Source organism: Brachionichthys hirsutus, chromosome 15 (genome assembly GCF_040956055.1).
Source record: "Brachionichthys hirsutus isolate HB-005 chromosome 15, CSIRO-AGI_Bhir_v1, whole genome shotgun sequence".
In the NCBI taxonomy this organism is placed as follows: domain Eukaryota; kingdom Metazoa; phylum Chordata; class Actinopteri; order Lophiiformes; family Brachionichthyidae; genus Brachionichthys; species Brachionichthys hirsutus.
In genome coordinates, this window is record NC_090911.1 from 8,041,536 (window position 1) to 8,055,534 (window position 13,999).

Below are 13,999 nucleotides of genomic sequence, written 5' to 3' on the forward strand. Positions count from 1 at the left end.
ACAGAGAGGGAGAACTTTGGAGCATTGTTAAGATTGAAGTTTTAAGGCAGCTGAGACCTCCTGAAAGAATCCAAGCCCCTACGTGTCTGTTTAACAACTTTACTGTCGTTTGTGAAGGCTTTGAGTGTGCTAAAGAACATCAAGTCAATCTGTGTCATATTTTATGTTGTTGATCTTTCAAGGCATGTCTTTTTTTTTGTGGGTGGGGAAATTATTTAAAAACAAAGGGTGCAGACAAAAAAAATAATAATATATGAGATATAAATAGAGCAGAATGAAAGCCCTCGGCATGATATGTAGGTCATAAGTCTCCATTTAGGATGTTTGTGTCTCACATCTACCCCTGATTAGGGAGGAAAAAAATGGAAGATAAACAAGGCCCCTTCAAAATAAGAGGCTAACACCGACAGCTAGCAGATACCTCTTCTTTAGCTCTTAATTTTCATATTGCATTAGCGTGATTTTGTGTTGGGTGATTTACCTGAGATGTCTGTAACAGTATATATCCTCATTATGAACTCCAAAGTAAAAGATTGCAATGCCCTGTAGAATAAGAGCTGCCTTATTATGTACTCACATCATTAACTTTTACTGTGATACTCAACTTTTATGGGGAATTTTCTTTAATAAAGTTGAATTCTGGAGCAGTAAAGGCTATAAAGGTTGCAGCTAATTTTACTCTTCCACATCAGCCCATATTTGGGAGCTGGCCTATTGACTGTTTCTCTCCACCCCTATAGGTGTATTGTGAAGACGAAGAAGAAGAAGAAAAAGTTTCCTTTTACATTTGTCTCCGTGAATCAGTCGGGACAGAAATGCATGCAGTCAAAGTGGGAAGAGCATTTGCATGACTGTGATTTTTAGATGGGGCCCCTGGCAGGGCACCGCCGGGTTTGCGTAGAGGCAGAGACAGAGTGAGAAGCCCACCGCATGACTCCGCTCTGGATCTCATTTTCACATAGCAGGGGGAGCATGGGGCCTGGATGTCCACAAGAATTAGAAAGAAAGGATTTTTAACTAAATTAAAATCATCATAATTCTGAAGCTTAAATCAAAAGAATGTTAGTCTGACGGCTAAAATATGTGAAGAGAAAAAGGCTACATTATTATTATTATTGCTATACCATATTATTATTATTATTGTTTGTGTTGTTGCTGTTGTTAATTTCATATATTTCTGCTTAACCACTTCTACCAGAAGGGGGACCAGTCCGTCTGCCGTACACGGAGACTGGCCGACGGCGAGCTGAGGCGGAGGAGACGCCAGGGTGAGCAAGCCGACTTTGGGTTTAGAGTTCGACTCCGGATCCGGAGCCCAGGAAGATCCAGCTTTCCACATCTTGCCACGATCCCTCGGATTTTAATCATGCCTCTCTGTCTGTGTGTGAGTGCAGGCAGGCTGACAATGATTTCCTCAGTGATTACGTACAGAGCGAGTCCCTGCGGGGTAGGGGCCCCCTCTGGAGCCATCCTGATGGCTTTGGGGGCCTTGCTTCCATTTTCCATTATTATGTGGACTACCGGAGCGACAGCGCAGTCCAAGACCTTGCAGGTTTGTGATGAGGAGGGAGCTTCCATCTTCTCTCTGCTTCTTCATCCTCTTTTAAGGGCAATTTAGACGTAGACTTAGATCCGATTCCGAACCTAATTCCTGATTAGTTGACTGGAGGGAGAAAGGGAACAGTCCCTAATAGTTTTGATGCTGTTATGTAGATATGAAGTGAAAAGTGTTATTTTCATTTTTCCACCTTTTTTCGGGGGTTTTGTTGCTTTTTTTTTTTTTTGCTCTCTCACAGGAGGCGTTTTGCTGATGTCTTTCTCACGCGGATGCATTTTGAGATGAGAGGCTTAAGGCAAATATTCCGCTTTTATCCCTAAGCGAACATCATGTCTGCACGCGTGCGTGCGTTCCCGGAGAATGGAAGCGCATGACGGGATTACTATATCCTTCCACTTTTCCCGATCGGGCTGATTTGGATTTTATAGCATCCACCACAGAATAACAGCAAACTCGTGTTTCGACCGCGCGTAAAGGGCTAAATTCCATCTTTATGTAACGGTCGGACGCATCCGCGACTTCGGTCAGGGGCATTTAGAAAGGCTGCGCCTTTAGATTATCCCGTTTCACACAAATTAAGATCAGAAACTGAGCAACTTCAGCGTTTTCTGTAGGATGTCGCGCCGCAAGCAAGCGAAACCAAGATCCCTGAAAGGTAAGTGCTGAGACTATTATCGGATGGCTCTAAGAACGTTTCGATTTAAGGCGATGACAAGTCGAGACGAACGTGAACTTATCGCTCGCTGCAATGTGACATGTTTTGCCCGTTTTACGCATTTCTGAGCGCGCTCCGTGTGACGTCGCGGCGGAAACCGACCACATCTACGGACTTGACTTCGGGGGGGGGGGGGGGGGTAGCTGGTCGGCTCCAGTTCAGACTGTCTTTAAACGATATTTAACGCGTGAGGGAAGGATTTGGATAATTTGGAGAGCAACAGTGCAGCGCGCACTGGCGAACATCTGGATGTATTAAAGACGCTCCTGGTCGGAACGTAAGATCTGATGGAATGGCGTGCAGAGTCACGTGATCTCTCCCCCCCCTGTCTGAGGGACGAAGGAGGAAACATTTTATATGAGGGGGGGGGGGGGGTCGTCGTACCGTGCGTGTGTGTGTGCGCGCGTGTGTTTCCAATGGTTAAAAAGAGTAATTGCAGGTGAGCGTCGCGCCGACTGCTAATTGGACACTTTCTTTTAAAACAAAGTTTGAAACGTCTGTCTTTATAAGTCAAAGCGTGAAAACAGCCGAGCAGCAGCTTTTTTATTTATTTAATCTCCACGCAACATGCGATCCTATCACGCGTTCGGCCACGCGTAAAGGTTGAGGCTGTTTCTCATGTGTTTTTGTGGATCCCCCCCCCCCCCCCCTTGGAAAAAAAGGAAAGGGGGGGGGGGGGAGAAGAGTTTGACTGGTGGTAATTCGATCGTGCATTTGTGTCTGAGTGTTCGTGTCCGAGAGGGGGGGAGGGGGAGAGAGAAATAGAGACAGAGTCACACGCTTGAGCACACGCACAAGTCGGCTCACTCACACGCATTCACTTTCCTCTGTAGCGTTTTTGGTTTGGGTAGGGGGGGCAGCTGGGGGTGTTTGGGAGGTTGAGCTCCAGTTCATCTGGCAGGCATTGTGTTTTGCTCAGCAAATAATTGTGCACAATTTCCCACTCCTCCCAGCTTGTGGTCTGTGGAGCCCCCTTTCCCTCTCTCCTCTTTCATTCTCGGAAGTCTTCATCTCAAAGGGGGATTACACGGTCTGCGGTGGAACAGTCAAGCAGCCACCATTTTAAATCAATACCCATGAGAGGGTGGAAATTTGAGTGCGTGCACATCTTCACATTGCCACATTCCGTTTCCATTTGTGCGCCGCTCCGTTCACAACAAACGTCCCTCTGCAGAGACTTCTCGTCTCCTCTGTCCAGGCTGTCATTTCTGTTGCTTGGCTCTGACGTTTGCTATCCTCAAAAGACGCATCACTTAAATGTGATTGTCTCCTGCCAAACGTGCCTTCATTCTACAAGTGTGCCAGTGCGTCCTTTGATTTGTGCACATCCACGGTATGTGTGTGTGTGTGTGTGTGCGTGTGTGTGAGCAAATCAGTATGCAAATGAAGTCAGAGTGATGACACTGTTTGTTTTTGTTTTTGTCACTAAAATCTAAACGGGGGGGGGGAAATGCTGCGCCCAAAAGACTCCAGACTTTTATGTCTTCATCCTGACTGCTGCAGCGGGGGGGGGGGACAACGCAGAAACACGTCACGCATATTTCCCTGTTATGGATCAGACCCGAGGAAGGCCAGGCAGATGTTATTTATTGTTCTTGTCTCTCTCTCTCTTTCCTCGGGGACAGAGACGCACTCGCGCAGATGTCCACGAGCACTTTCATTGTCAGTTCTGTAAATATAGTCGCTTTGAACCGCCGTCTCGTCTTTAACTTCATTAAGAGACGGATGGCATTTTTCAACATATCCATCAATCCGTGCCGCCGCTTTTTCACTCGCGTTCCGCATGTGCTGCGTGTTTTTATAAACAGACTGTGGCCGCAGAGTTCTGGTTTTCAGGTCGTCTCCGGTATAGACTCGAGGTCGTGGTCAATGTAGATGTTGATTTTTCCCCCCCCCTTTTTTTTTCTGCACAGAAAGAACATTTTGTTCTGCGGTAGTTAAAATAAACTAAAAAAATAAATAGACTAAAAGGTAGAATGTGCATCGATTGTGGCGTTTCAGGAACAGAAATAGATCGCATGGGCCAGCACTTTATGCAGAAGAGATGAGAAAATAATGCTGTGACGGACAGTTGGCACTCTTCTCCCATGTGTGTGTGTGTGTGTGCCCCGACACACACACACACACACAGAGAGACATATACGCACGCCCACGTCCTCAGTATTGGCTGCTTTTGGGAGTCAGAGGTTATGTTTTTTGGTCCCATTGAGAGAAAAAGGGGCAACATTACAAGTCCCGTTTCAATTAAGTCTGAGAGGCGGATCTGGCTTCGTTATTGCTTGGGGGAATAAATGGAACAGGACGAGACCATGCATCATTCGCTTATATGCAAACACTTCACCCCAGCCACTGACATTTACTCAATCCTGAGCCTTCTACATGTCTCAACTGAAGGCACATTGTAATTTTGTTTTGATGTGCATGAGACTTTGGGGGTGAGCACATTGCCTCAGTCAGTGGCGAGCGGCGAGGAAGGAGGATCTCTCTCTCGCTCTCCAAAATCCTGCATGTAGAGCGTGGCGACTGCCACGTTGCCTGTCCTGCAGCACTTCCTGAATGATGTGATGCCGGCTTGATATTTTAATTTACAGCTCAAGTGACACTCAAGCGTCAGTCCCGATGTGTTTACTGGCCGAGATGGAAGTTTCTGTGTCTGTCATCTGTGTATATATATATATATAAATATATTTTTCCGTGCCATTTACTTTAAGTATGGAGGCGGTCTCGAAATCAGGGCTGTGTCATGCACACCTTAAATATTTAATGTTTTTGAGGAAGCAAAATTTGCTGCCACATTAGCAAACTCTGGGGCTTTTGCTTGGCTGCACACAAATGTTTTTTAATTTGAATCCCACAGCGCAGGTTGATTAGGGGGAATATGTGAATGGTATATTCTGAAATGTTAGAATTCCTTTGCTTGAACATAAAGAGATTAGAAGAGAAGTTAATACAAATATCCTTCATGTGAGGGAGCGGTAAATAAAACTGCAGTTACAAATTGACCGACTTAAATTAAAATTCATATTTATCTATCGTCCTTGTTGTTGTTGTTGTTTTTTTAATTAATTTAATTTACAACAATATCCAGAGATTGATAACCACTCCCCCTTCCAGTCATCAGCCTATGTGTGATGGAACTTAAAAGCCTTTCATCATTCTAACCGCTCAAAAACTCATTTGTCTCTTTATTTCAGAAACCGTCCTCGACGAGTTTAATGTCCAAAGTAAGAAAGGCCGGTTTAAATTTGAACAATAAAATATATAAAATAGAATTCACTCCTCTATTTTTCTCCCCCGTTAAAAAGCCGATAAACAGTAATTGTTAGTTTATAGGAAGCTGCAGTATCCTGTCTGCTCACAATTAATGATCTGTGGAATAACATCCATTAGCACTTTTTTTTTTTTATGTGACACAAAATTATGGTTAGTATTATCATTAAGGAAATTATGATGGAGCCGTGGAAGAATCCCATTAGCACGGCTGTCAGAGCTCTTGACATGCGGCTCAGTGTGTTGGACTGGGTGTCGCGGGAGCTGGCCGACATCGCTCCTTCCTCCATGGCATGCGTCTCTCTGGTTGCCACCGATTGTCTGCCGCATGGAGAAAGAGTTCTGACTCCGAGGCAGGGATTGATCTCCGCCAAATTCCGCAAAGTAAACGTTGCACCCCGTCTTGATCACAGTTTTATTTACAGATAGAATCAATGAATTTTCAATGACAGAAAAGTTAGATTGTTGAATTGTTACAATTTTGACGCCACTTTGAGTTCATTTTGTGAATAAATGCGAAATGTAAGATTTACAAATATTATGCAACTTGATTAGTGGCTCCTGTATTGCAAATTATTTATGACACTAATCGCCAGTTCAAATATTGCTCATTAAGAAAGTTATTCATGTGCTGTTTGTGTGTGTGTGTGTGTGTGTGTGTACCCTCCGAGGGCTAATTGAGGAGGGTTGACCTTGTGACCCGAGCTAAATTGAGTTGTAGTCCCTGTGGCGAGCGTCTCCTTCCTGGTCAGTCAGGACGGATTACACAGCCATGGTGTTCCGCACTGTATCGTCGTCCGAGCTCGCTGTAACCAAGCAGATGAGTCACGCATATCCAGGATATTCACTCGGGGCTTTTATTATGCCTACGAAATGCTGCACGCAAGCTCACGCACAGAAACGCAGCCTTCAAGTAGAAGTTCAGGCATTTCTGTTGTTCTGCTGCGCAAACAAAAATGTATGCGGGAAATTAGTATGGCGCTGGTGTGACGCTTCATCGATTGCATTTGTGTGTTTTTTTTAAAAATCATTTTAAATCAGCCATCCTGTATCGAGGATCGTCACCCTGAATACAATGGCTGTTGCTCCGTGTTCATTGTACTGTGTGTGTGTGTGTTAATTAGTGGCCTTTAATGCTTTGCCACTTGTTGTGGGATTACGTTTTTTTTTTTTTTTTCCTTCTCTGCATTTTGAAAATCAAAGGAGCAGCGCTGAAGCGGGTCCCATGTGTGTTTCTTATTGTATCAACAAAACCGAGCGGCACGATTACAGTTTGTCACTGCCTGAGTGATACACTGTACCTCGTCAAACATTAATTAACTGATAGGGGTGATGAATTAGCGGCGCCGTGGTTTCATTCAGCCGAACTTCCAGTCATTATGGAGCGATCACAAGCTTCAGCGTGTTAATTAGAACTGTCCGTCTGCTTATATTTGCGCGCTGCCAGTGATTGTTGATCGAATGTGTCGGGAGCGCGTGTGAAACATCACCAAAGTTTGCACTTACTTGACCGGTCCGGTCGCTTCCAGCCAGCTTATCGGCTATCTGACAGACAGGTGCAAATGAGACGTGAATTTCTGCGCTGTGAAGATGTTTGCTTCAATGATGAAACTTTGACTAAGTTCACAGCGGTGACAAAACGCTGCAAACTGCCGTAATGTTTAAATTGTTATGGCAGCCTGAACTCCGTCATCTTGCCAACAGGGACTGTAATAAAAACAAAAAAAGTCCAGCTCCCACCAACACTCTGATAGAACCATAGGGGGGCTTATTAGGACCCCTCCCCCATCCCTATAGCCCATTTAAAAGATCCTAGATGCGAGGCGCTCAACAGTGCTGGAGAAACTCATTAAACTCTCAGGGTGTCAGTCGCTGAGGCCTCCTTCAACAGGACAAGGTTTCTGTGCTGGCTCCTTTTTCGGTGTCTCAGAGGGATGTACCTCCACGGTGCCCAACTATGTCTGTTCCACCACTTTTAATTGATTTTTGCTAATTAATTGCCAGACAAGCATTTGTTTAGTGTGTTTTCACTGCAAAGCAAGTAAAAAAAAAAAAGTTTTACTAAGGGGAATATTTCTGATACGACTTCTCATATTTTCGAGTGAATTCTATTTATTATTACAAAGGTTATTCTTGAATAAAATACTTTGATTGGACTTCGTTGGCCAATTCCTGACAGTGAAACATAGCCGCCCTGTCGTTTGTCATCTTCACAAGAAACAGCTCGACACTTTCCTCTTGATTTTTCGCTGAGGTTTGACACCCTGCTTGACACCGACTCGCGCTCCCCCGAGGGAAAGTGTTCTGCCACCATAGGATCCCGCACTAATTATGCAAAGTACAGGATATTTTGTGGGATTTTAAAAGTGCGCCAGTTTCTGCTTTGGCAGTCGCTGTGACGCTCCCCTACTGGGAGGTCCTGTCAGACTCCCCCCCCCTTTTTCTTTGCCCAGGAAAATGAAAGGCTATAAAGAAAAGACATAATGGAGAATGCATTTCGACTGCAGGGGTGGAGCGCAGTGAGACCCTCATTTTACATGGAACAGGTGGGAGATTCTTTTGTTCTCTTCCCGCTGTTAAAATCCATTTCATTTCTTGCACTTGACGTTGCCACGAGGAATGCTCGCCAGTTCCACAAACGCTCCAACCTAAAAAGGTTCCCACCTTTTTCGCATCAGAATTTGTGTTTCTCAAGGCCGGGCGTCAATCGTCAAAAAGTAAAACGTGGTTTTGGTTGCCATGCGCCTCATCAGCCATCCTATACTAGAGAGCATAATTTTGCGGCTTTGCTTCGGCCCTCAGGGCCCCGTAGGGTGGACAGATATTTTATGAAGTTTTCTCCGCAGTTAAGTTTGGATCACAGTCGTCTTGATGAAGGTCCGTGTTTCAACTCAAATGTACAAATCCTCCTGACTGGTCCCGCTGAGGCGATGCACAGCCTCAATCATCAAGGTGTTTCTTTACTTGGTCACCGCTGATCTCGGTAGGACGTTTCATGGGAGCGCTTCCATAATTGATCAAGTCATCACCCAGTCCAATATGTTATTTACGTTGGGGCATGTTGTTTGCCTTGTTGCCAAAACCTCATGCATATGAAAGGCTTGTGTGGAGTCCCAAACCACAGGTCGGGCTGTCAAAGGCTCTTGAAATCTCTTGGAGTTTCCATAGAGAAAAAAAATCTCAATAGTAAATAATAGAAAAGACGGAAATCTCAACGCGTCTGACTTGTTTTTCTCTGTTAACTGTTTCTTTCCCTCTTTTTCCTTCCCTCTGCTCTTTTCCTGGCAGTAGAAGACAATGTGACAGAGGACCAGCACAGTCCTGGGCAGACTGCCATTCCAAGCGGTAAATGCTCCATTTCATATCTCATCATTTTCGGCAGCAGAGACGTTCTTGTGCGTGTGTGTGTGTGTGTGTGTGTGTGTCTGTAAAATCTTTCAGAATGACATAAAGTATGAGTTCCCTGTTTTTGAGGTTTTCGTGCACGAAGCTGCATGCTTTTCTTTTTTCATTTTTTTTAAAGAGACGGACGGAGTGGAGGAGTTTCTTTTCTTTCTTTGTGTGGATGCATACTTGGTGGTTTGCTTAAAGCTGTCCTTTCTGTGTGTTCCTGATGGGTTTTTTTTATTTTTATATATATTCTGTGTTTCTCAGCCCTCTGTATGATGTAAAATAGAGCTACCCAGATGAATGTGTCCTGTCTCCACGCGTGCCATTCACAGTGGCCCTCCAGGAACAGAGCGGTAATTCAGGTCAGGCTAGCAGAAAGCCCCCTATGAATGAAGCCTGCTCCTGACTCTATATTTTCATTTCATTTGTCTCTGGTAAAGGTTAAGTCTCAGGCGTGGTTATTTTAAACCCAATATGGATGGCTTCGCCCAGCAGGCTGGAGACCCCGGGTAATCCTAGTCCGGCATTTACCCGTAGTCTTCTGAGTGGCTCTATAATTCACAGTTACAACAGTCGAGGCTTGAAGCAGCTGCTTATTTCTGAGCTCTTATTCCCCACCTCCACTAACAAAGTGAGGGGGGACGAAGGAGTTCCGTCCGTCCCTTTCGTTTGACTGTCAAATTTAGTTCTTTAGTTTAAAATCTCAAAAACCGTGTGATGTCTTTTCATGAAACTTTATTTATACGAGAACCAATTACAAAAGTCATGCCTTTCGCTATTGAGGATTTATTTTAATGTATTTAAAACATTTTTTTTTTTACAATTTATTCTCATTCTGTGAGTGGGATTTATCTCAGATTAACAAACGGTCAGAAATATTAATGTACACCCAACCCCCCCACCCCCCAGTGCTCTGGAGATGGTTTGCTATTGTGTTATTCATTTATTTTAATTTAAAAGTTAAACTTTTTTTCTCTCAGATTTCAGATTTGTTATATTTATAATTGACAGGGGGAAAAGAAAAATCAAAGACTGTGCCTGAAATGCCCCTTCGGTCGGAGACCCTGATAATGGGTGCATCAGTCAATCCATCCGTCACGTACGACCCGTTCACTGAACCCAACGTGATGTAATCTGTCCATGTCGCCCCTCCAAAATACGACGCTTCACACGTGCTCTAGGGACCCTAAAGGTGTGCCTATCATAATTAGTTTGTCGTTGAGGTATTTTTACATTTTTAGGCTCATTTTAATTGAGGCAACTTTCATTCCGCCATCGTTGAGGTTAATGTCTATCCACATCAGCACAAATTTAGGTTTTCCAGTAGAACGGGCACCTGTGTCCTTGGACACATGATTTTTTTAGCATTATTTTACTCTAATGATCGTGTCACACTGGGCTTGCAGCACATTTAAACAGAAAAAGACAGACAATATAATTTTCCACTTTGATTATCATCCTGATTTGCCTCTAATCAGCCCTTTTAGTGTGTTTATATTAAATATACTTATTTGTGACGTATTTGTTTGTCTCTGGAAGAGGCAAACTAAAACCTATTCTGCTGCTTGGGTGGAAATAAACTGCCCTCTTAGCCCTTCTAACGCTTTCTCAAGGGAGGAAGGACGGGGCCTAAAAGGCAGACTTGCCTCCTAGACCTCCTGTTATCCCGAGTCAAAGTAGCGCTAATGAGTGTGCCTGATTACAACGACCCCCTCAGACACACGAAGCGCCCCTCTCTCCATCCCGCCGCCACCTTTATCTCGAGAGTGACGGGAGAGACAGCCGCCACATGATCGATGTCTGCCTGTGGAGAAATCAGGAGGGCGCGCAAATTAATTTCTCACTCTCCTCATTGGACTTCGTCTGGCTGATTTGTTTTTTAGCTTCCACTGTGAATGCAGCCTGACGAATGGTCAGGGGGAAAGAAGCGACGCTTGATGCTGTGAACTTGTGGGATGCTGGGAGATCGTTCTCTCGCATTCTTTGCTAGTTTGTCACCTCGAACTTTTAAGACGTCTCACTGTAACAGCAGTGTAGCCTACTGTTGTGGTTGGATCCGTTCAAATCAGGCCGTTTTGAACGTCTAATTGAAAAGAGGTGCAAAAGCTCACCTGATTTTCATGCCTTTGCCACTTTGACGGCCACAACAGACCCCTGACAAGCTGAGCGCATAATCAGAGGGTGTCAAGATCTGCCTCATAAGTAGACCCCCCCACGTTGTGCTCTTCTGTAACTCTGCGAGTATTCTGCACGTCCTGCATCCTGTTTCTTATTCATGTTTGATATGTGGCAAAGGAGAAATGCTAACAAAAGAGGCCCTCTAATAAATGGACAGCATTATGCATGGTATAGGAGAACAGGAACAGGAACAGGGTGATATCTAAGAGTTAATGAGGCGGTGCACTTTTTACACAGAGTGTTGAGCAGGCTTAAGCTCGGCAGCTTGGCTTTACCACTGTGCTGCCTATGTGTAATTAGAACCACATGCTCCTTGCTTTTTCTTCTCCCTTATATATATATATATATATACGTCCTTTTCTTTCCTTCTTTCTTTCCTTCTTTTACTCTCTCATCTATGTCAGGTTTGGGGGGGATTTTCTTTTGGGGTGGGGGGGAAAGGTGTCTGCCCCGTCAATGTGGAGTGAAGCTTCGAGCTAATAGAAGCGGTATGCAGATCTGAAGGGGTCTCGGGGTGGCGGGGTGTCCTGGCGGCTGTGGCGAGGAGCGAGGGAGCATAGCGGCGTCTGACTCGGCTCCTGGCTGAGGGCTCGGCTGCCCGTAGATCAATGTGTGCTGCAGAACTCGGTGCAGCAGGAAGAGGGAAGGACTTTCACTCCCACACTACACAAAATCCTATTCTTTATTATTCATTTCCTTTTATGTTTTACTGCACTAATGGCATAGCAAGGCACTCTGTTCAATATGATCACTCTGCAAGGGAGCGAGTGAGTCAGGATAAGGAGGAGAAAGAGAGCATTTGGTATGTTCAGATGTTGTTTTGCATTCAACTTCTTTGATTTCCATTTGTCTTTATTTGCTCCTGTCTCTTGCTGCAGAGATTTCGACGCCGTTTGCGTCCCTGTATTTATATGTGCCGCCTCCTTCATGCATTGCCTCTGTATCACCAATCGTTCTTACTCCTCCTGTAACTTTTTTTAGCACCTTTTTTCTCCCTCTCTCTCTGTGCTGCTCTCATCTTTATATCAGTATGCCTCGTAAAATTTCCATAAATAGATGTCACGTTTTATTTATTATTTACATTTATAAGAAAGGTGGGCAAACAGCATATCTCAGCGCATCAGTTTGATTCACGGTGATGTGTTTAGTTCTTTTAGAGAATTGCCTTTTTTGACAAACGCTTTGATAATCCACTTTCAAATTTCAATGCATCGTGCATCAAAAATATCAAACAGCAATTAGTCCTTAATATGGATCTGGGTGGGGGGGGCTTGAAGCAGATAAATCAAATTACATGCACCAACCATAGGAGTACAGACACACCCCCCCCCCCCCCCCCCAATGCAAATTCTTGATCATTAACAATCTGGCGAGCGTCTCGCGCACAGTCTCGTCGTCTGTTCACGACATCCTTTAATGATGGGGCATCAGTGGATCTAACGGTCCAAAGTGGAGAGCCACAAATCCCAAACACACAGAGGGAGGATACACTCGGAAGCACACGTGGCATTGGGATGTCGTGTGACCTATATATGGTGAGTGCTCGGCAAAAAAGTTTTAGATTTTTAAATAATGAGGAGCCGGCAAGCGTGTGAAGGTTATTCAATCTTAATGTCCCCCTATTTCTGACAGCCTCCCTCACTCTGATAAAGGAGCGTACTTACCTTTGATCAGGCCCGCCGACATGTGTCGACAGAAGCTGCTTGCTGGTTAAAATAAATTCTTAATTTGGAGTTGGGCGGGGGTTGAAGGCTGGGTTGCAGGGGAGGGGGCATCATATGATCAGGATCTCTGGGACATGATGGGGGGGGGGGGGGGGGGGGGAATGAGGAGCTGCTGGGTGAGCGGGTAATGATGTTTTTCCGACTTTGAGACCTTTCATTGCACAAAGACAGACTGAGGCTAAACACTGATGGAGCCAGACATACAGTATCTACGCGGGCAAGTAAGAGCATCGCCCTCAGTGGTTTCAGGCTCATGCTCAGTGTGCCGGGGCTGTATCTGAGTGAATTTCGCCGTAATACAGTGACATCCATCACATGTTACGCTCCAAGAATTACTTTGTACTCAACAAGTTCACTTTTCCTTCTTTCAGGCACTCTATATTGGATTTAATCTCTTAACTAAAGTGAGACAGAACATCTCCATTGAGGATAAAAAAAAGCAGGGCTCATGGTGAGAGTTAACGTTTTAGATCAGAATTCTATTGATTTCGGGCTCAGCATCATTTTATTCCCCCCCCCCCACGGTGAGTTTTCCTCTACATTCCCCGCCTTCCTCCGTTCCCCTTGGTCAGCGCCTCCACCTGTCTCAGTGTGTGGGCCAGACAGTTGGGGACGAGAGAGGACCGCGGGTTCCCTGGTGGGGCAAGTGGAGCAGAGAAAAGAATATCAATCAATTTAAAGGTTATAAATATTTAAGAGCAGGAATATTCAATAGCATAAGGGGTGGTGGTGTGTGTCTGTGTGTGTGTGTGTGTGTGGGGGGGGGGGGGGGGGGGGTGTCCAATGGGGCTCCTCGACTCGCAAAATGAAAGTTGTGGCATGATAAATGTCGCCAGGCGCCATTAGAGACGAGAGAGGGTGCAGCATGATGGATGGACCCGGGCTGAGATAGATATTACATGGCTCTAAAGATGTCAATCAACATTCAGAGCTCCTCGTTTTATTGGTGCTTTTAGTACCATAAAGATTAGAAATGTATCCTTAAATACCCCCCCGCCCCCGTAAGAATAATTCCTCAGTCCGAATAAAGCTGATTTTATCAGGATATGGATCAGCAGTCGGTCAAGCCTCCCTCTTTTCTTCACCTTCTACACCAACATTGTCAAACTGATTCAGGAAATTAAGTGTGGCCCCGCCCCCCAACACACATATTCCACATGTGAT

At 44.9% G+C, this 13,999-nt stretch overlaps 1 protein-coding gene across 1 annotated transcript in view; it reads left to right on the top strand.

The window, feature by feature from the left end:
* The first annotated feature begins 2,173 nt into the window (after positions 1-2,173).
* Positions 2,174-13,999, top strand: part of LOC137904686 (zinc finger protein 521-like) — a 90,627-nt gene continuing 78,801 nt past the window's right edge. The window contains exons 1-2 of the mRNA XM_068748889.1: positions 2,174-2,213; positions 8,832-8,888. Coding sequence (XP_068604990.1) covers positions 2,174-2,213; positions 8,832-8,888 — 97 coding nt within the window. The remainder of the gene's footprint in view (positions 2,214-8,831; positions 8,889-13,999) is intronic.